Source organism: Chiloscyllium plagiosum, unplaced genomic scaffold, assembly GCF_037043375.1.
Source record: "Chiloscyllium plagiosum isolate Xiang-an unplaced genomic scaffold, Cpla_swu_hap1 HiC_scaffold_16, whole genome shotgun sequence".
Taxonomy (NCBI): Eukaryota; Metazoa; Chordata; class Chondrichthyes; order Orectolobiformes; family Hemiscylliidae; genus Chiloscyllium; species Chiloscyllium plagiosum.
In genome coordinates, this window is record NW_028270154.1 from 92033336 (window position 1) to 92054099 (window position 20764).

The 20764-nt window shown below is 38.9% G+C and overlaps 1 protein-coding gene across 7 annotated transcripts in view; it reads left to right on the plus strand.

Moving 5' to 3' along the window:
• LOC122556864 (histone-lysine N-methyltransferase, H3 lysine-36 specific-like) overlaps positions 1-20764 on the plus strand; it is a 300867-nt gene that overhangs the window by 200277 nt on the left and 79826 nt on the right. For all 7 annotated transcript variants that reach the window (XR_015759842.1, XR_015759841.1, XR_015759843.1 and 4 more), the window contains 5 exons: positions 2960-3229; positions 6018-6134; positions 8493-8634; positions 12458-12564; positions 18959-19163. Coding sequence is in view for 4 of the 7 variants with exons in the window: in XM_087995531.1 (XP_087851657.1) it covers positions 2960-3229; positions 6018-6134; positions 8493-8634; positions 12458-12564; positions 18959-19163 (841 nt within the window). In the remaining 3 variants the exon portion in view is untranslated. The remainder of the gene's footprint in view (positions 1-2959; positions 3230-6017; positions 6135-8492; positions 8635-12457; positions 12565-18958; positions 19164-20764) is intronic.

Genomic DNA, 20764 nt, shown 5'->3' on the forward strand with positions numbered 1-20764 from the left:
TATCAAAGGCACAGAGAGTGGTGGGCGCGTAGAATGTGCTGCCAGCAGTGGTAGTAGTCAGCTATATTAGGGACATTTAAGCCGACTCTTGGATAGGCACATGGAAGTTAGTGCAATGGGGGGGATATGTGGGTTAGTCTGATCTTAAAGTAGGGTAAAAGGCCGGCACAACATTGAGGGCTGAAGGGCCTGTACTGTTTGTTCTATGTTCTTAAATTACGTTTTGCTCTATGTAAAGTTTAGAGTAATGAAGGTTCTTATTTCTTTGTGCTTCACAAATGAAAAGAACATCGATAGCATTCAGTATGAGAAATCATTCTAAAATTCCTGATAGTGTTCAGGATATACAGATTAGGTGCATTAATCAGGGGTAAATGTAGAGTAATATAATAGGGTAGGGGGAATGGATTTGGGTGGGTTACTCTATGGAGGGTTGGTGTGGACCTGTTGAGCCGAATGATCTGGTTCCACACTGAAGAGATTCTATGAAGATTCTGTGAATTCAGATCTTTCTTATTTAAGAATTCCTACTTTGAGCAACCTCCATGTGAGTTGATGGCTTGTTCTCCTTGTCCTTACCTATAGTGTTGATTTTGATATGGAGAATGACAACTGGTTCTTCTCTTTCCCAATTCCTTTCACGCCCTTCATATCTTACCCTAGCACCATATAAGAAATACTCTTTAGCTCATTGACATTTGGGGCTGCAGAAGATGTATCCTTTTCCACAGTGTTTTAGTTACCATTCTTTCTTCCTGCACATACTTGCAGACTGTGGGTACATCAAACCATTGGGACAGAACCAGTTCTGGTGGTTCACTCATTGATTAAGTTTTGCTCTCCTGTCACAGCTCTCCAGTTCTTGTGGATTTTCCAGCAGTGTGACTCAGGCGAAATGGTTTCAATACAGGCAGCTTATGTATTTTATGTAAAATACCTTAACCAAAAAGAATCGCAAAAGTAACTAATCTGATTCTTGGTATAGCATTAGAAGGATAAACTGTATTAGTATTTGGAATACTGTTAATTTTAAATGTTTCTGTTATCTTTCGGATACAAGAACTGCAATATTTTTGGGGCTTTGTACTAATGTGTGTGAATACTGTTTTGTTCTGTCTGATGTCATGGCTGATGTTTCTTTGTATGAAATGGTTATTTCGCATTAACCTTGATTTTAGCCATTCCATGCATACTCCCATCACATAACATGACTGCAAAGCTTAAGTTGAATCAAATTATAAAGTTTACTGTAGTTGAGAAAATTAAACTTCAATTGAAAGGATTTGGAAAATATAAAAGACTTTAAAAATACTAAACATTCATGTGTATATTTTGTTATTGTTATGAATGGGGGAATTGTACCATACTGTCTGTTTCTCCATCTAGTGGACAGTATATTTCTATTTAAGACCTTTGTGAAAAAAGGAAAAATAATTTTAGGTGGAAGTTACATTTGCTTTTGAAATTCTTTCATAGTACAATAGGGCTTCATTCTCAGGAAAATAGGTTTTATTTTTGATACTGTTACTGTATTAATTGGTTTGTTTGAGGGAGGGATTAAACCAACTAATTTGAAAAGAAACATTTCTTGTAAGTATTTCTCCAAGTATATATTCAGTTGGCAGATTATTTAAATTTAGTAGGCAATTAATTTTTTTGATCCTGATTACTTTTGAACATTTTATCAGCCTGTCTTACACCAACCTTTAAAGGGAGAAAGAGGCTAAAACGTTTTTGGAGGCAATGGCAAAAATGAAAGAACTGCTGCATAAAAATATTACTTGCATTAAAATTTAAGTAAGTTGCCAATTTTAATTTGATCCTACTGAAAAACTAGCCATATTTTAGAATTACTGTTAAAACGTTACAAATTATTATTTATTTACTGTTTAGTTTGGTAAGTATAGCCTAAGTAAAAGTCTGACATATTGTCTGTCTGACAATGTCTGAATTCTAGCGCATGTAGTAAGTATTGGGGGTTCATTTAAAAATGTGATCAGAAATATAAACTGAATAACAAAGGGGTAATTGCCAATCCAAAATCATGGCTTGGGTTTGTTGCTAAGCTTATGTTCCTAGTCTATTTTTCTTCTTTGGAGGATTCATACCTAAATTTAATACTCTGTGGTCACTGCTGACAATTCCATCCCTTCTGTTAGGAAAAACTAAGCATAAATTTGATTATCATTTTGCAGAGCACTGGGGTAAGGGTTGCATGCATGGTTCCAGATGTCTGCCAATTTAATTCTGTACTCCCATTCTGATTTCTGTGTTTGACCATGTACGTAGTTTCAGTGAAGCCCAACATAAGCTTGAGGAACTACATCTCATCTTTCAGTTAGGCACTTTACAGTCATCTGGATTTATTCAGTAGTCATAGATCATAACCAGTACTTACTTTTGTTTGCATTTTGGATGACAGCTGTTGATAACGATACTACATTTTCCCACTAACATCTTCTCTAGGCAAGTCTTTTGTTCTTTACCATCCCCTTTGCTTCCGTGATTATTGGTTTTGTTATTTACACACTCCTGTCTTCCACCCCTCTCTCATAACTTCCATCTTATCAGAGATGTTTTTCTTTTTTTTTCTCTCTCTCTCTCTTTCCTCTTTCCCTGCATCTGTATTTGTTTCAAACCTGTTATGATGTTTTTTTTGGTTCTGGTAAAAGGCCATCAAACTGAAATGTTAACTCTGTTTCTCTCTTCTCAGATACTGTCAAACCTGCTGAGTGTTTACATAATTTTCTGTTTTTATTTCAGATTTCCATTAACCATTGTATTTTGCTTCTGTAGTCTCCTAATTCAGGGTGTAGGTTGGACTTCTTGCAAGAAATGATTATCCTGTCTGTTATATCCTAATATTCTAAACTCAGTAAGCAAATGTACTTTTATTACAGACTGTGGCAAAATAATTAAGTAATAACTGTTGGGATTTACCATCTGTCTTTTCATCAAGGTAAACAAAGCTGTGGGTAAGGCTCAGATTTTCACTGCTGATCCATCTGAAATTCCACGATGCAATTGTAAGCCAACTGACGAAAATCCTTGTGGGATAGACTCCGAATGTCTGAACAGGATGTTAATGTATGAGTGCCATCCAGCTGTCTGTCCTGCAGGAGAAAAATGCCAGAACCAGTGCTTCACTAAGCGTCAATACCCTGAAGTAGAAATTTTGAAAACTGCAGGGCGAGGCTGGGGTTTACTTGCGAAGTATAACATTAAGAAGGTGAGAAATTTGCCTCCAGATTTAGATTATAAATTATTAGAAAGTTTAATTTATTCTTATTCAGGGAAGAACCAAGCTGTTATAACTGAGATGAAAACATTATCTGTGTTCAGTTGACGATCTCCTTTGTTGAGAAGAGACCCTAAAGTACACAGCAGTACTGGCTTGCTACCATTGGTTTTTCCAACTCTGATAAGCTGAATATTCAAAAACTGAAAAATCCTCAGTAGAAAAATACTTCCATGCTGAAAGTACTTCATTGTGTTTTGTTCTTTTTCAAAGTAAGATTTTTAACTCGGTCAGTGTTTGGCATTATAATTATTAAAATGCCTTCACAGTAGCTGATGGATAAATGCACTGATCAGTGTGAAGCTAAGATACACCGAGCAGATTTTCTAGTTGGGGAAGCCAGTGGGACATTATAGTTGACTTCAGTAAGCCAAGCATGTATACAGGAAAAAAATTGTTAGTATGCATGGTCATGATATGATTCAAGTCACCCAGCATGGAACTTCACATATGCATGTATTGTTGTAAGATTAGGATTGTGACTTCTGCCAACTTTCCCAAGTTGGACAGTCTGTTGGTATTAGCTGATTTTAGATTAGCGCTGTTTAAAATCTGACTCTTGATAATCATGAACTGGCTTCATTCTTACAATATAGCTTCCTTATCCCAGCAGCACACTTATAAAGCTGTGGAATTTGGTTCCATGAGCATAGTGCTAGAATAAGAGACCTGTCTTTATCAGTGTGTTCACCAGAAGCTGGATCATAGACGCATGTCATTTGGAAGTGAAATTGAAATATAAATAATGTAACAGATTGTTGCAATATCTGGTTAGGAATCAGATAAGAAATGATAATTACAATTTAGCCAAAATTAGCTTTCTGTGGTAGCATAAATTGAGCCTCCTAATATCTGCAGGGGCATCATAGCTGGTAAGAAAAAGAATAGCTGGTAACTAACTTCTGTTGATAACATCAAAGCATGCACTGATAAGAAACCTCGTAGTCAAGCACACCGTACAAATTGACATCAGCTCTACATTTTAATGACACGCCACCTGGTTATCTGCAAACAGCACCAACAGCAAAGCTTATAATTGAACCAGAATGGCAAAATTGCTACAGCAGAGAGAAGGCCATTGACCTGTCACACTTGTGCTGGTTTTTCAAAGGAACCATCCATTTCGTACCACTCCCCAGTCTTCGTCCCTTAGGCCTGCACATTCCTCCTTGTCAGATAATAGTCCTGCACATTCCTCCTTGTCAGTTGAATCTGCCTCCATCACATTCTCGGGCAGTGCCTTCCAGATCCTAAGAAGTCACAGTGAGAAAACATCATCTTCGCATCATCATTACTTCTTTGCCAATTATGTTAAATTTGTGCCCTCTTGTTCTCTATTCTCCCACCAGTTGGGATGACTTTTCCCTATCTGCCCAGACTACTCATGATTTTGAATATTCTGTCAAATCTCTCCTTATTCTTCTCCAAGGAAAACCTTCTCCTATTTAACTGAAGACCTTCTGCTCCCATTCTCATGTATCCTTTCTGGACACATTCTGATACTTTTTCATCCTTTCCAAAGTGTGGTGCTCAGAACTGGACACAATGCTCCACCAATCCTAAATAGTGAAGTCCCAGGTTTCAACCTTCCATGGAAAATCTGGAGACCTATTAACGACTTAAGATGGACCAGGGATGATGTGGCAGATTTCTCCACGTGAGGAACAGCTCAATTTGTCACTGTGGCCACAAACGAAGCAATCACACTTACGCTGAACTTCTGTTCTGATAGATCCATTTCTGGTGGCGTTGTAACTATGCCTCAGTTAAAACTTCATCTGGTCCACTTATCTAAGGAAAAATATATTGGTTTTGGTAGCGGTCCAGAGGAGGTTAATTAGTTTGATTCTGGGTTTACAGGGACTTTCTTATGAAGCGAGGTTAAATAGATTGGGCTTGTTTAGAAGGGTGAGAGGTGACCTCATTGAACCATGCAAGACTCTTAGGGGATTTGACAGATTTGATGCTGAAAGGGCATAATTCCTTCGTCAGGGATTGCCCATTTAAGAGGAGGTAAGTAGGATTTTTTTCTGAAGGTAACCAGTCTATGGATTTCTCTATCATAGAGAGCTGTCAAGACTGTCACTCCGTATAGAAGTCAAATGGTTAGAGGGATAAGGCAGAAAAGTGGAGTTAAGGATTATTAGATCAGTCATGAATCATTGAATGGCAGAGCAGAATTGATGGGCCTTATGGCCTACTTCTGTTCGGATATCTGATGATGTTAAGTTCTGGGGCTGCCAGGTTTGTGACAGGTTACTGGCTAATCTGAATGGCAACATCTCAGACAGGCAGAATTTCCAGATGCTGAGAGGCAGATATCCCACTTTTACCTTGCTGGCTGGAATATCTTTTGGCTTCTGTGTGGTTTTCATCCTTTGGAAACTGACCAACATTTTATTCTGGGAATGGTTAGACTGTGAAACTCATGAAATGGTGTTTTATATTGTCTGATGAAGTATAGTTTTATAATTCTTAACTTATTTCTTCTCACTGATTATAAAATTGAAAGAATCAATTAAATATTATCTACATTGATGCTACTTTGATAATTACAGAGAGTATAATAAGCTTAATACATTTAAAGTACTAATTTTGACTGTATTTTAACAGTGTGTCACGTAAAACCAAAAATGTAAAGCCCTGAAGAACAATGCTTTAGCATTTTGATATCTGCTGTGTCCATGTTCACACTGCTGAATCTGTACCTCTGTCATAGGGACAGTTTGTAAATGAGTACGTGGGTGAGGTGATAGATGAAGAGGAATGTTATGCTCGAATAAAATACGCACAGGAACATGACATCACCAACTTCTACATGCTTACTCTTGACAAGGTAATTTGAAAAAGCTAAAAACGGTCTCTGGAACTAAAAATAGAATTCTCATTAACGTGAGTAAATCCAACACCATCACTGATCTATAATCAGCTGGTCCTCAAAATGAAGACATATGATCATTGTCAATCAGCAATTAAGATGAGTGACAATTGATGAGTGGTCTTCGGAATCAGTGTTTGAATGCACCCTGCACTGCTTGAATTGAAAGCTCTTCTGGCTGATGAGGGTTGCTTTCAAGTGAAATTGGGAAGTCATACTAGAGTTCTGGCAATAGCCCGTAATACAAAATTGCTTCTTACTCACAGCTAATTAATAATCTCAGAGACTGTAAGATGGCATATAATTGCTATGTCTGATCTGTATGTGCTTGGTACCATACTAAGAAGATCTTCTGTGTCTTAAATGAAAAGTGTTCTGTTTTCTCTAGCGCAGATATCCCACATCTCACTGACACCAAAAACTTGCAAAATAATTTAGAGCAATGGTGCTTTACATCTTTAGAACTGGCATACACTTTTGTTCTGCCTATATTGAACATTAGGCACATTCTACAGAGGGAGCGAGTAAACATAACTTGGTGACTTGCCAGCTGTTATTTCTGTGTCTTTCAGTGCCTCATTTTACATGTATTTGCCTGAATGCTTTCTGTTTTATCTGTAAGCATCTCAACCAATAAAGGTTATTAGTGTAAAATTTTCATTTATCAAATGATAAATCATGAAAAGATGGATAAACTTCTGAAGTATCATTTCAACTTCAATATAAATTTATAATGCTCTATTTAATAAGCTTATTTGAGAGAAAATCTTTATTTGAATCTGAAATAAATTTGGGTACATCTAGCTCTGTGTTATTGTGTTGTCGTAAATGTTCAGCTATTACTAGGATTTTCTGATGCTGTGTAATTACAAAGTATAGCTATCCTCTGTTTAGTACAACTGATGTCTCCCTAAACAAAACCACAGTTTATATTAAAACATGCTAAACAAAATCACTTCCCAAAATATGTTGGTTGCCTCGAATGTCCGTAGCCAAAGATTCTCTTACTAACTTTGTAATTATTAATAACTGAAGAATCACACTGCCATTTTCTCACTGCCTGTGCACTTCAGAGCTGCAGTGTAACCAGCTCCCTAAACATACTAGTCATGTAGACTGCCTCATGGATGCATATCAGTGACTTGAGATGCCTCACAAATTCCAAAACATAGAGTTTAAGCTTATAAAATCTGTGTCATTCCTGACTGTGTCCATCTGGGACACATGGTGTTTCCATGACTTCACACATCTGCAAGATGTACAGGGTGTGCTGGCCTGCTATCCTGTAACTTTCAAAATTATTTATTCCAATTAGAATAGTGGAAAAACTTACCTGCGTTCACCAGTCAGCTTTCTCCCCCATATTGAAGTATAAGCCAACTACAGGGGCAGCTCCCAGTGCAGATTCCACTTTTACACTGGTTTCAGTCTCATGGGCCAATCCCTTCTCTAGGTGATGCTGAATACTTGTCTCAGGATCCTTACCTTGACTGTTCCGCTTCAGGATTCACAACCTGCCTACATCCCTCCCTGATCTTCCTGCTTTCCACCTTTCTGGTGCTCCCTGAACCTCTCTCCTTACCCTCGGTTTTCTGCTTCACTGTCTGATCCACCTATTCACAGTTGCCCTCTCCATCTCTCTTTTTATCCTATCCCAAAGTCTTGGAGTGAGCAATGGTTTGGGAAAGGGAAGAAATGAGCAACAGTGCTTTTGATTGGGAGGTGTGGAGTAGGTGGCAAGATATGACAAGCAGGTGGGTTAAGGAGTAAAACTGAGTTGGGGCATTAGGAAAGGAAGTGGCAAACAGGAAGGTCGAGAGAGATACAGTGAGCAGGAGAGTCAGAGAGGGAATCACTGAGATGAAGAGGTAGTGAACCATAGTGTTGGGGTGAGAAGCAGAGAGGCAACAACTAAGAGGGTTAAGGAAGGATGTGACAAAAAGGTAGTTCAGAAACCAGAAAGCGCATGCTGAAACAAAATAAATGGACACAGTCTTCTTCAGGGAACACCTCGAATTTGCAAATGTTCCAAAACATTTGCTAATAGAATGCAGCGTAAAGCATATACCTGTACTCTTAATTAGTAGTCTCATTATGTAAAAATTTTCAAAATATTAGAAACCACCATTCATTCTTGGACTTCTACAAAATCCTTCATGTCTCAATGTTTTATTTTCCTGAGATAAGTTCTTTGCTGTTGCATGTATTTTTATCTGCTGTGTTATGCTTTTGCAAAATACTTCACACAATGACACTGAATTTCTAAACTCTATAAAGCATATGAAAGTTTTTAACTGTAAAATTTCGTATCAACAGGACCGGATTATTGATGCAGGCCCAAAAGGAAATTATTCACGCTTCATGAATCACAGCTGTAAGCCAAACTGTGAGACACAGAAATGGACAGTGAATGGAGATACTCGAGTTGGACTATTTGCTTTATGCGATATTGCTGTTGGTAAGGAATAGAGTCATAGAGATGTACACCACGGAAACAGCTCCTTCAGTCCAACTTGTCCTTGTCAACCAGATGTCCTAAACTAATCTAATCCTATTTGCCAGCACTTGGGCCATACCCTTCTAAATCCTTTCTACTCATATTCCCATCAAGATGCCTTTAAAATGTTGTAATTGTACCAGCTTCCACCACTTCCTCTGGCAGTTCGTTCCATACACGCACCACCTTCTGCATGGAAATGTTGTGCCTTAGATCCCTATTAGATTTTTCCCCCTCACCCTAAATCAATGCCCTCTAGTTTTTGACTCCTCCAACCCAGGGAAATAAATCTCTGAGGTCATCCCTCAGCCTCTGACACTCCAGGGAAAACAGCCCCAGCCTATTCAGCCTCTCCCTGTAGCTTAAACCCTCCAACTCTAGCAACATCCTTGGAAATCTTTGCTGAGCCCTTTTAGTTTCACTACATCCTTGCAGTAGGAGAGAAACCAGAAATACATGCAGTATTCCAAAAGTGGCCTAACCAATGTCCCGTACAGCTGCAACATGACCTCCCAACTCCTATATTCAATACTCTGACCAGTAAAGGCAAGCGTACCAAACGCCTATCCTATCTACCTGTGACTCCAGTTTCAAGAAACTATGAACCTGTACTCCAAGGTCACTTTTAGTTTGATGTTAGAACTTAAAATATATACCAATGTGGGATCATCATGTGGTAGCATTTGAGTAGATGTTAAATGATGTAAAGTCTGAAACCAGTGTAATCATTTGTTGAAGCAGAATGGAAAGATTGATATATTGTTGATGTGGGTAGATTTCCAAAACTAAATGGATGAACAATGGAGAGGTTTAGAAAGTTGGGTGAGCAGACCTTTGGTTTACACCTTGCTCTAATTGTTACAGTGTGCCATTTGAATCATTTTCAAGGATTGGTACCATTTCTAGGTCCAATCCTGCTCATTGATGTTGTAATTAGCAGACTGTCCCTGCATTTGTCATTCGTGTCTAATTAAACAGTGAGTTGAGCTGACAGGTGAGCCAGTCATAGAGATGTACAGCATAGAAACAGACCCTGTGAGGGAGGTCAGCAGCTTTCCCTGTGGCTTCAATAAGACTGAATGTATTGTGCCTGGGGGTGCAAAAGAGGAGTTCTGTATTGAGACCATGATGAGGAGGGAGGTGTCAGAATGATTTTCTTAAGCCAAAGCATTCTGTGGCTGAAGGCTGCTTAAAAGACTACAAATGTAAGACCTCCACCTACTTTAATTGCAGCTTTTGCCATTTGTCCCAATTAATCACTGATCATATCTACAGCTAAAGCCAATGGGTCCTCCTGCAGTGCATAGCTTCTTGTGAGCTAGTGAGCCATGCACATTGATGGGTTCCAGTCAACTTTGGTAAAATTGTAATGACGCACAAAAATTCAACTTTACTGCCAAATCAACTCTATTAACTGCCACATTCTGATGGGTTGCCATTCTTGCCTCAAGGTATAGCATGAGGAGACAGTAGCATGTCAGAGAGCCAGCCTAATGCTTTACATACAAACAAGGCGCAGGAGTAAGCCATTCTGCCATTTGAGCCTTCCTCACCATTCAGTTAAAACAGAGCTGATCAGATGTAACCTCAAATCCTACCCATGATAACTTTTCTCCCACTTGTTCAACAAAGATCCATCTACCTTTATCTTAAAAATATTCAAAGATTCTCCTTCGACCAAATTTCAGGAAGATAGTTTCAAACGCCTGCGATCTCTGGGACAAAATATTCACCTAATCTTTGTTTTAATTGGTCAATGCTAATTTTAAACTGTGACCCTAGTTCTCAATACTCCCATAAGAGGAAACATTCATATCTACCCTGTTAAAACCCCTCAGGATCTTATATGTTTCAGTGATGTTGCCTCTTACTCTTCAAAACTCCATCCTCGCCTGTCAACCTGTCCTTATAAAACAACTCACTCATTCTAGGTGTTAGTCTCAAAAACCTTCTCTGAATTGGTTCCAATGGATTTACACCCTTCTTTAAATAAAATAACTAAAACTTTGAATGGTTCTTAAAATATGATCTCACCAGTGGCATAATCTTCCGACTTCAGTATTCTGTTCCCTTCATGATAAATGATAACATTCTAATATTTCTTAAGTATTTGATGTACCCAAATATTAACATCTTGTGATATGCAGAAATATACCCAAATCATTCTTCTTCTCAAACTTTACAGTTGCACACCATTTAAATAATATGCTTCTTTTTCATTTTCCTCCCAATGTGGATAATTTTCCCAGGGTCTATTCCATTTGCCAGATCTTTACCCACTCACTTGATTTATCTGTGCCCCCCCGCAGCATCCATGTGTCTTATTCACAACTTACTCTTACCTATCTTTTTATCATCAGTAAGTTTGCTAAAAGTACCTTCCGTACCTTCATTCAAGTAATTTAAATAAACTCCATTTCCAAATTTCACAATGGTAACCATATCCCTGACTCCTGCCCAACCTCCAAAGCTGTTCCACAAAGTTGATAAAATTCTAGCCAAAGGCACCAAAAATGGTCTTTTGTATCTTGCAATTTAATACACAACCAAGTAAACCAATTCATTGGGCAATTGTCCATCAAACATAAAAATCAAAAGAATTATGGATGCTGTAAATTAAAAGATTGCTGGAAAAGCTCAGCAAGTCTGGCAGCATGTGTGGAGAGAAATCAGTTAACGTTTTGGGTTGAGAAGGGTCACTCGACCAGAAATGTTACGCAACCTTTATGTAATAAACTGGGGAGTTTGGAAAAATACCGATCTCAATTTGATCTTCCTGAACGTATGTATCCCAGCATCATTCACTCTGTCATAGTTAAGAATCTGAATGCAAAGTTAGCAACAAAATTAGATCTTGATAACAAATCAACCAACTTAATTGGAAGATCTAATGAACCGTGCATATATACATGGCTTTTGAACTGTATTTTTCCATTTTTCTCTGTGTAGTTTACCAATATTGATCTAGGTAGCTTAGGAACAATCAGTTTATGTTGAATTTCCATAGAGAAATTTAAAATTTCATTCTAATAATAACATAAAGGAGCATTGGCTTTAAAATTGACTTTGAATCCTATATAGAAACAGAGCAATACATTAATATAGTACATCATTTATTATGTACTATAAACCTAGGCATGAGGAAATTGGAACTAGGAGGATACGGTCTCCCTTTTATGAAGAAAATTGATTTTTTTTTTCTATGAGAGCCATGTGAAGAGACAGATAGAAAAGTGGAGTGGAGAACAAAACCAGATCAGTCATGATGTATTTGAATGGTGGAGCAAGTTCAAAGGTTTAAGTGGCCTTCTGCTCCTGTTAAGTCATATTTTTAAAAAGTAGCATATAATATAATTGCATATTAAATTCAGTAATTGTTTAGGGTGTATCTGATGACCAATTTTAAAAAGGCAATGTTTAGAAACTAAGGAAAGCAAAGATGTGAAGTGTGCAAGTAAACTTAGGTGAGGGTGTCTTGGGTTTCCAGCACAGAGCTTTAAGTAACAGAAATGTATATTGGAAATTCGGGTACACCTGATTTCCTCCCCCATTGCTTCAACAGGATTCAATAATTGGGGGTGAACCATACTCCTGTGATATGTATTTATTTACATAAACTCATCAGAAAGCAGTAAACACAAGAATGTAACCTCATTTACTTTAATTGTCTGCCTGAAACTTCCTTTGTGACATTTAGGAATTCATTAAGTACGGTTTTGATGTGATTATTGACTATATCACAAGAAGGTGAAATGCAAATCTAATCACATTGATACTTTTGCAGGGTCCGAACTAACATTTAATTACCACCTGGAATGCTTGGGCACTGGAAAAACGATCTGTAAATGTGGGGCCCCAAACTGCAGTGGCTATCTAGGAGTACCACCTAAGGTAGGAAATATCTTTCCTCATTCTAATATAGCCACAAAGATGCATCAGATTTTAAACTGCTTTAACATAGGCTTGATTGTTCATTTATTTATTTTTCATTTTGAGAATCTGCAGTTTACAACGCTATAGTCAGAAAATTGGTCTTAATTAACATAAACATTAATTTATTTGAGAATTTATTAGACTTTTATAAACTAAATAAAAGTATTATGCAAAATATTACACAGGTACAAAGCACAATAAAGAGTATAAACATTTTCCTCTTCATTGTAATAAAGAAGGATTTGCACTAGTTGATGAAGTGCTGTAGGTCACTGCATATAAGTCAACGTGATGTGTAAGCCAGCCTCATTTTCTGATGCCAAAAATCATGTAGAGGCCTATATTCAACAGTTTCTGCCAGGTAGTCCTATACTTGTGTTAGGAATCTCCTCAATTTTTCATCTCAGAAATGGATGTTTTACCCATCCTACAAGTTGTCACATGAGATTAAGCAGGTGATACAGCCTGTTTTGTTGAGAAGATGCTCTGGAGACATGTCCACACAGTGCAAAACATGCATGGCAAACAATGACTAGAAATGGAACCTGATGCAAGAAGAATGGAGTGCAAAGCTGGTTTCAAACCAAAGTTCCATAACATTAGCTAACTTGCCAAATATCTGCTGCAGCAGTCTGCTGTTGTTCGTGAAAACTGATGTAAATATGAAAGAAGGAAGAATCAGCCCTGAAGCTACTTGTGCCATAAGAACAGGGACTGGTTTGATTTTGAGAAGCATCTTTTTGAAATGCGTCCTGTAAAATTATGAATGGTTACATTGTCTTCAGAAATGAAGTATGTACTACATCAAACCCTGAATCACAATGTCAAAACTTAACACTTTCCACTGGCATGTTATCTAATAGCAGCAAAATCAAATTCAGCCTCATTAGCAATATGGATCAAAATCAACAGCTAAGGTAATTTTCAAATGTAAAACCATACCAAAAATTCAAGGAACCTTTGTGGATGTCCATGACAATGGGTTGGATAGATAAGGATGGAGAGAAATTGTGGATCAGTCATGTATGGACTATATGTCCTGGTGGCCTACATAAAAATGCAGCCTATTAGTGTGGGTTGTATTTAGATTCTATTTAACCAATTAAATCAGGAGGCCCCCTTGGCGGGGAAAAGCATACTAATTATCTACTGGAGGGTCTTTGAACGTGTGCCTCGACAAGCCTTTTGAAGAACATATTTGTATATAATGGACAGAGGGGGAAAAAACCTTTGAAAGAGTGAAAATATACGTCTCACTTGATGTTTTGAGTGGTTTTGCCATAAAACCTTGGGATGCTATTAATACACAATCTACTGTCAGTTCAAAAAAATGCAGAATATCCAATTTAATGGACATAGTGGAAAATAAATAATTGTGGAGGGATGGTTCTGAAATCAGATGTGTTAAGTGGGATCTTTGATGATGATGCCGTAACCATAGTGACTCAGAATGAATGCATTGAACTCTTAGATGCCAAAGACAGTACATTTGACAGTTTTTGTTATAGTTAGACCTATCCTTACGGAATTGATTTATTCGTTATTATGGGTCAATTTAATTTGAATTACTGGGTTTTGTTTTTTATTGCATTTCAAAATGGCAGCTACCTACAACAATGGTTCATACTTGATGTGTGAGTCAACCTCTGTTTTTGGAAGGATTTCAAGGTTGGCATTTATACTGTCATCCATGGCACTTAGGTGTAGTCACTGCCCTTTTATAGGGAAAGGCTGCATTTGTTATTATCAGTAAGGGTTGCACTCACCATTCATATAGTCACAGCATATGTGATATAATTGCAAGTGATGCTGCATATACTTTCTTTCATCCAACTATCTGTAACATTAGGCTACAGAAATATATTTTAACATTTTTTGCAAATGTTTCTTGTCAGTCCAAATCCTGGGATCGCAATTTGTTTGCTGACTAATTCCCAACGCATTGCCATTCCACTCACTAATCCCCTAATGTCTTAATCCTGAACCCTTAACAACACGATATAGAGCGCCGCCCGCCCCCCCCCCCCCCAAACACATCTTTACAATTTTCATCTCGAACGTAGAAGAATACAGCGCAGTACAGGCCCTTCGGCCCTCGATATTGCGCCGATCTAAGCCCACCTAACCTACACTAGCCCACTATCCTCCATATGCCTATCCAATGCCCGCTTAAATGCCCATAATGAGGGAGAGTCCACCACTGCTACTGGCAGGGCATTCTATGAACTCACGACTCGCTGAGTAAAGAACCTACCCCTAACATCTGTCCTATACCTACCCCCCCTTAATTTAAAGCTATGTCCCCTTGTAATAGCTGACTCCCTACGTGGAAAAAGATTCTCACTGTCGACCCTATCTAAACCCCTAATCATCTTGTACACCTCTATCAAGTCACCCCTAAACCTTCTTTTCTCCAATGAAAACAACCCCAAGTGCCTCAGCCTTTCCTCATACGATCTTTCTACCATACCAAGCAACATCCTGGTAAACCTCCTCTGCACCCGTTCCAGTGCCTCCACATCCTTCCTAAAGTATGGCGACCAAAACTGCACACAATACTCCAGATACGGCCGCACCAGAGTCTTATACAACTGCAACATGACCTCAGTACTCCGGAACTCAATTCCTCTACCAATAAAAGCCAGTACGCTATATGCCTTCTTCACCGCACTATTTACCTGGGTGGCAACTTTCAAATGGTGTACATGGACACCAAGATCCCTCTGCTCATCCACACTATCAAGTATCCGACCATTAGCCCAGTACCCCATCTTTTTGTTACCCTTACCAAAGTGAATCACCTCACACTTAGCTACATTGAACTCCATTTGCCACCTTTCTGCCCAGTTCTGCAGCTTATCTCTATCCCGCTGTAACCTGCCACATCCCTCCTCACTGTCTACAACTCCTCCGACTTTCGTATCATCCGCAAACTTGCTCACCCAACCTTCTAACCCCTCCTCCAGGTCATTTATAAAAATGACAAACAGCAATGGTCCCAAAACAGATCCTTGTGGAACACCGCTAGTGACGGCACTCCAAGATGAACCTTTGCCATCAACTACTACCCTCTGTCTTCTTCCAGCCAGCCAACTCCTAATCCAAACCTCCAACTCACCCTCAATGCCATACCTCTGTATTTTTTGCAGTAGTCTACCATGTGGAACCTTATCAAACGCCTTACTAAAATCCATATACACCACATCTACCGCTTTCCCCTCGTCCACCTCCTTAGTCACCTTCTCAAAGAATTCAATAAGGTTTGTGAGGCACGACCTGCCCTTCACAAAACCATGAGATCACATTATTCCTATCCAGATGTTCATAAATCCTATCCCTTACAATTCTCTCTAAGATTTTGCCCACAACAGAAGTGAGACTCACCGGCCTATAGTTACTAGGGTTATCCCTACTCTCCTTCTTGAACAAGGGAACCACATTTGCTAGCCTCCAATCTTCTGGGACTACTCCTGTAGACAACAAGGACATAAAAATCAAGGCCAATGGCTCTGCAATCTCCTCCCTTGCTTCCCAGAGAATCCTAGGATAAATGCCATCAGGCCCAGGGGACTTATCTATTTTCACCCTTTCTAGAATTTCCAACACCTCTTCTCTACATAACTCAAAGCCATCCATTCTACTTAATTGTGACTCAGTATTCACATTGACAACAATGTCCTGTTCCTGATTGAATACTGACGAAAAGCATTCATTCAGTGTCTCCCCAATCTCTTCAGCCTCCACACGCAACTTCCCACTACTATCCTTGACTGGACCTATTCCTACCCTAGTCATTCTTTTATTCCTGACATACCTATAGAAAGCCTTAGGGTTTTCCCTAATCCTACCAGCTAAGGACCTTTCATGTCCCCTCCTTGCTGCTCTCAGCTCTCTCTTCAGGTCCTTCCTGGCTACCTTATAACTCTCAATCGCCCCAATTGAACATTCACGCCTCATCTTTACATAGGCCGCCCTCTTCCATTTAACAAGGGATTCCAATTCCTTATTAAACCACGGCTCCCTCACACGACCCTTTCCTCCCTGCCTGATGGGTACATACTTAGCAAGGACACTCAATAGTTGCTCCTTGAACAAGCTCCACATATCAATTACGCCCTTGCCTTGAAGCTTACTTTTCCAAGTCACACATCCTAAGTCATGCCTCACCGCATCATAATTTCCCTGTCCCCAGCTATAACTCTTGCCCTGTAGTGCACATTATCCCTCTCCATCACTAGAGTAAAAGTCACTGAATTGTAGTCACTGTCCCCAAAGTGCTCATCTACCTCTAATTCTAACACCTGGCCTGGATCATTACCCAGAACCAAATCTAGTATGGCCTCACCTCTTGTTGGCCTATCTACATATTGTGTCAGGAAACCCTCCTGCACACATTGGACAAACACTGACCCATCTAACGAACTTCAGCTAGAGCTTTCCCAATCAATATCAGGAAAGTTAAAGTCCCCCATAACAACCACCCTATTACTTCCACTCTTCTCTTGAATCATCCTCGCAATCCTTTCTTCTACGTTTCTAGGACTATTAGGAGGCCTAAAAAAAACTCCTAACAGGGTGAGCTCACCTTTCCTATTCCTAACCTCAGCCCAAACTACCTCAGTTGGCGAGTCTTCAACCATCGTCCTTTCCACAGCTGTAATACGATCTTTGACAAGCAATGCCACACCTCCCCCTCTTTTACCCCCACCTCTGACCCTACTAAAACATTTAAACCCTGGAACCTGCAACAGCCAATCCTGTCCCTGTTCTACCCATGTCTCCGTAATAGCCACAACATCGAAGTCCCAGGTACCAACCCACGCTGCAAGTTCACCTACCTTATTTCGTATACTTCTTGCATTGAAGTATACACACTTCAAGCCACTTCCCTGTTTACAGGCACCCTCCTTTGAAATTGATGCCATGTTCCTAACCTCCCTACACTCCAGGTCCTGCACCCTAAAGCTACAGTCTGGGTTCCCATGCCCCTGCAGAGTTAGTTTAAACCCCCCCCCCATATTTAATATTTATGTGAGGTAGAACAAAAAGGAAAGGCTTTTTTTTATTTTTGTGTGGTTTTGTCAGAGGAATGTACCGTTGAACTATTCCCACAATGTTCATGGTCACAACATAAAGAAAATAATTTTACTAGTTACCAAGATTACCAATTAAACATCTCTAAATCAGGTTCTTCGAACAAGATCTGTCCATCAGATTTCTTAATAAACACAATTATTAGTTTACTGTCAAAACAAAATGTATTCACTAAAGATTCAATAATTGGTTAACATATACAGTAAATAAAATAGAAGTGTAATTGTTTATCTCTCTAACACACACACTGTCTTCAGGAAAAGAGAAAACCAACAGATTTCTCTGTGCGCATTAGCTTTATCAAACAAAAGCCCCTTAAAAAATATATAATTCATGTAAACAAAAGAATAAAGTAAACAATGTTACTATTGCTCTTATGTGCCACGTTCAAGTCACCTGCATGGTTACTCAGGAAATACAATTTTGAGATATTCTTCAATCAGACTTTTAGTGAACCTTGAACTAAACAAAAGAATTTTATTTTCAGAGAAGGGAGAGAGAGCAGCTTGACAGCTTGTCCTCTCCAACTCAGTTGGTTCTTAGCAGGCTTCCTTCCAACTGAACCAGGCAGAACTCTCACTTCTCTAACCAGTCACTGTTCAAAACACCCCTATCAGTGATTTCTAGCAATGCAAGCAATTATCACCAATCATTCTGAAGTAAAGGGGCTAGTAAAGGATGCATTTGACAACATCGCGTGGCTTGAACAGTGTTACCTGCAGAGTTTCTGACCCATCACCATCCTTAACCTACTCTGTGAAATAGCTCTGGGAATGGAAAATGGCTTTAGAACAATGGAGATATCCAATGCTTCCTCTAGATTTCATAAATTTGGAAATGGGCAGAGCATGGAGGAAGAGTACAGAGCTTTTTACGTAATGACTGCCATCACTATCCTCTCCCTGTAAGCCAGCCTGCTTACCTGTGATTGTTAATAAAAGAGAATTAAGAAAGTCAAAACCTCACTAAAATGGTTATGTAAGAATCTAAATTTCAACATTAGTAGTTTCTGTAATTGAATTGTTTGATATGAGGTAAACCAAATAACTGGCAAAGACACAGTAGCCTGTATGATTTTCTGACATTTGCTTGGTTATTGAGTATTTTATGTATGAATTCAAATTTTACGGACCAGTAGCTTAATGAGATTCTGCAAAGTTTTGTGTTCAAGATATATAGGCTATTTCTGGTCTGATTTATGAAATTCTTTTTGAAAATTACACAAATGGGTTTGCTTTTTCTTTCACTGTATCTATAGAACATACAAAGCTCAACAGATGAAAAGAAGACAAAGAAGCGACACATTATTACCAGGAAGAGAAGGCAGCAATCTGAATTAGTAAGAGAACATGAGGAAGAATGTTTCCGCTGTGGAGATGGTGGGCAGCTAGTGATCTGCAAGAAGCCAGGGTGTCCTAAGGTGTATCATGCTGATTGTCTAACCCTGACCAAGCGTCCTGCTGGTGAGTGGCTGTACTAATTTCTACAGTACATGCGAAAATAAATGGGAAAAGCTTTGATCCCATCAATTTTCATTCCATTCATATAAATATGAATAAATAATTTAGACTTAAATGTGTTCAACCATTAAATTCGTTTATATAACCTAACTCCATATGTCTCCTTTTGCCCCATATCAATTAATATCCATTAAAAACAGTCACTTGCAAATTTCAGATTAGCAGCTGACCAAGCAGCAACTATCATTTACAAAAGAAATTTCAAAACCTGTACCATCTTTTTGTGTGCAGAAGAGTTTACTAACTTCACCCTTTAAGACTTTTACAAGTCTTCTCCTCTATAATTCCCTAACCAGTGAAAATAGATTCTAATTAGGTATCAATTTTTCTTAGGTAGCTGGCTAATTAACTATGTCCAAAAGGGAGACAATTGTTATAAAGCTTCAAGGGCACCATTCCACATCAAACACTGGGCAGGTTGAGGAGAAAGGTCCCAAGTCTACTTGGCCAAAATGAGAATTGAATCCTCACAGTGGGCATTTCTCTGAAACAAATAAAAGCCATCTAGCCAACTGAGCTGATCAACCTCATAGTTCCGCTTGATATCTTGAAATTAATGCCAAGATCTACCTTGTTCTAAATCTCTCAATAGCTTTGGTAGTAAATGTCTTTCGTCGCAGATTGAAATTGATCAATTGATCAATTACCATTTATGGAAGTGAATTTCAGACTTCTACTCTTTGCCCGTGAATAGGTTTTTCCTAAATGCACTGCTGAAAGATTTAGCTGTAATAATAGAAGCAGACCATACAACCTATTGAGGGGAAGTGAGGACTGCAGATGCTGGAGATCAGAGTCAGAAAGTGTGGTGCTGGAAAAGCACATCCGTTCAGGCAGCATCCTAGGAGCAGGAGAGTCGACTTTTCAAGCATAAGCTTTTCATCAGGACCCATTGAGCCTGTTCTGGCATTCTGTACTTACCCACCCACTCCTCATTTTCTTTAACTTCTGCCTCCTACCCTGCCAAGAGACCAAGAATCTGTCAATGTCAGTCTTAAATATATTCAACAATGGGAGCATCTACATCTCTTCAGGGTAAAAAAAATCAAAGTCTCACAACTCTTTTGAGTGAAGAAAATGGTAACATGGCTATTTGTGCACATATTTGCTGATGCGCTTACTATATTACATTGGTCAAGCTTCTCGAGTGCTGTTGGAACTGCATGCATCCAGGCAAATAAAGAGTATTTATTAGATTCTGGACTTGTGCCTTGTAAATAGATGGTAAACAGGAGTCAGCAGGATTCTTGGTGTCTGTCCTGCATTTGTAGCCACAGTATTTATGTGGCTAGTCCAGTTCAATTTCTAGTCAATAATATTCTCTTGAATGTTGATACTAGGAGATTCAGGGATGGTAATGCATCGAATGTCACATATTGATGGTTAATTTCTTTTTGGCCATAGCCATTGCCTGATACTCGTGTGGCACAAATATTATTTGCTACTTGTCAGCCTAAGCCTGGATATTGCCCAGTGGCTGCCTCAGTCTCTGATATGTTGCAGATGGTGCTGAACATTATGCAGTCATCAGCAAACATTCCCAC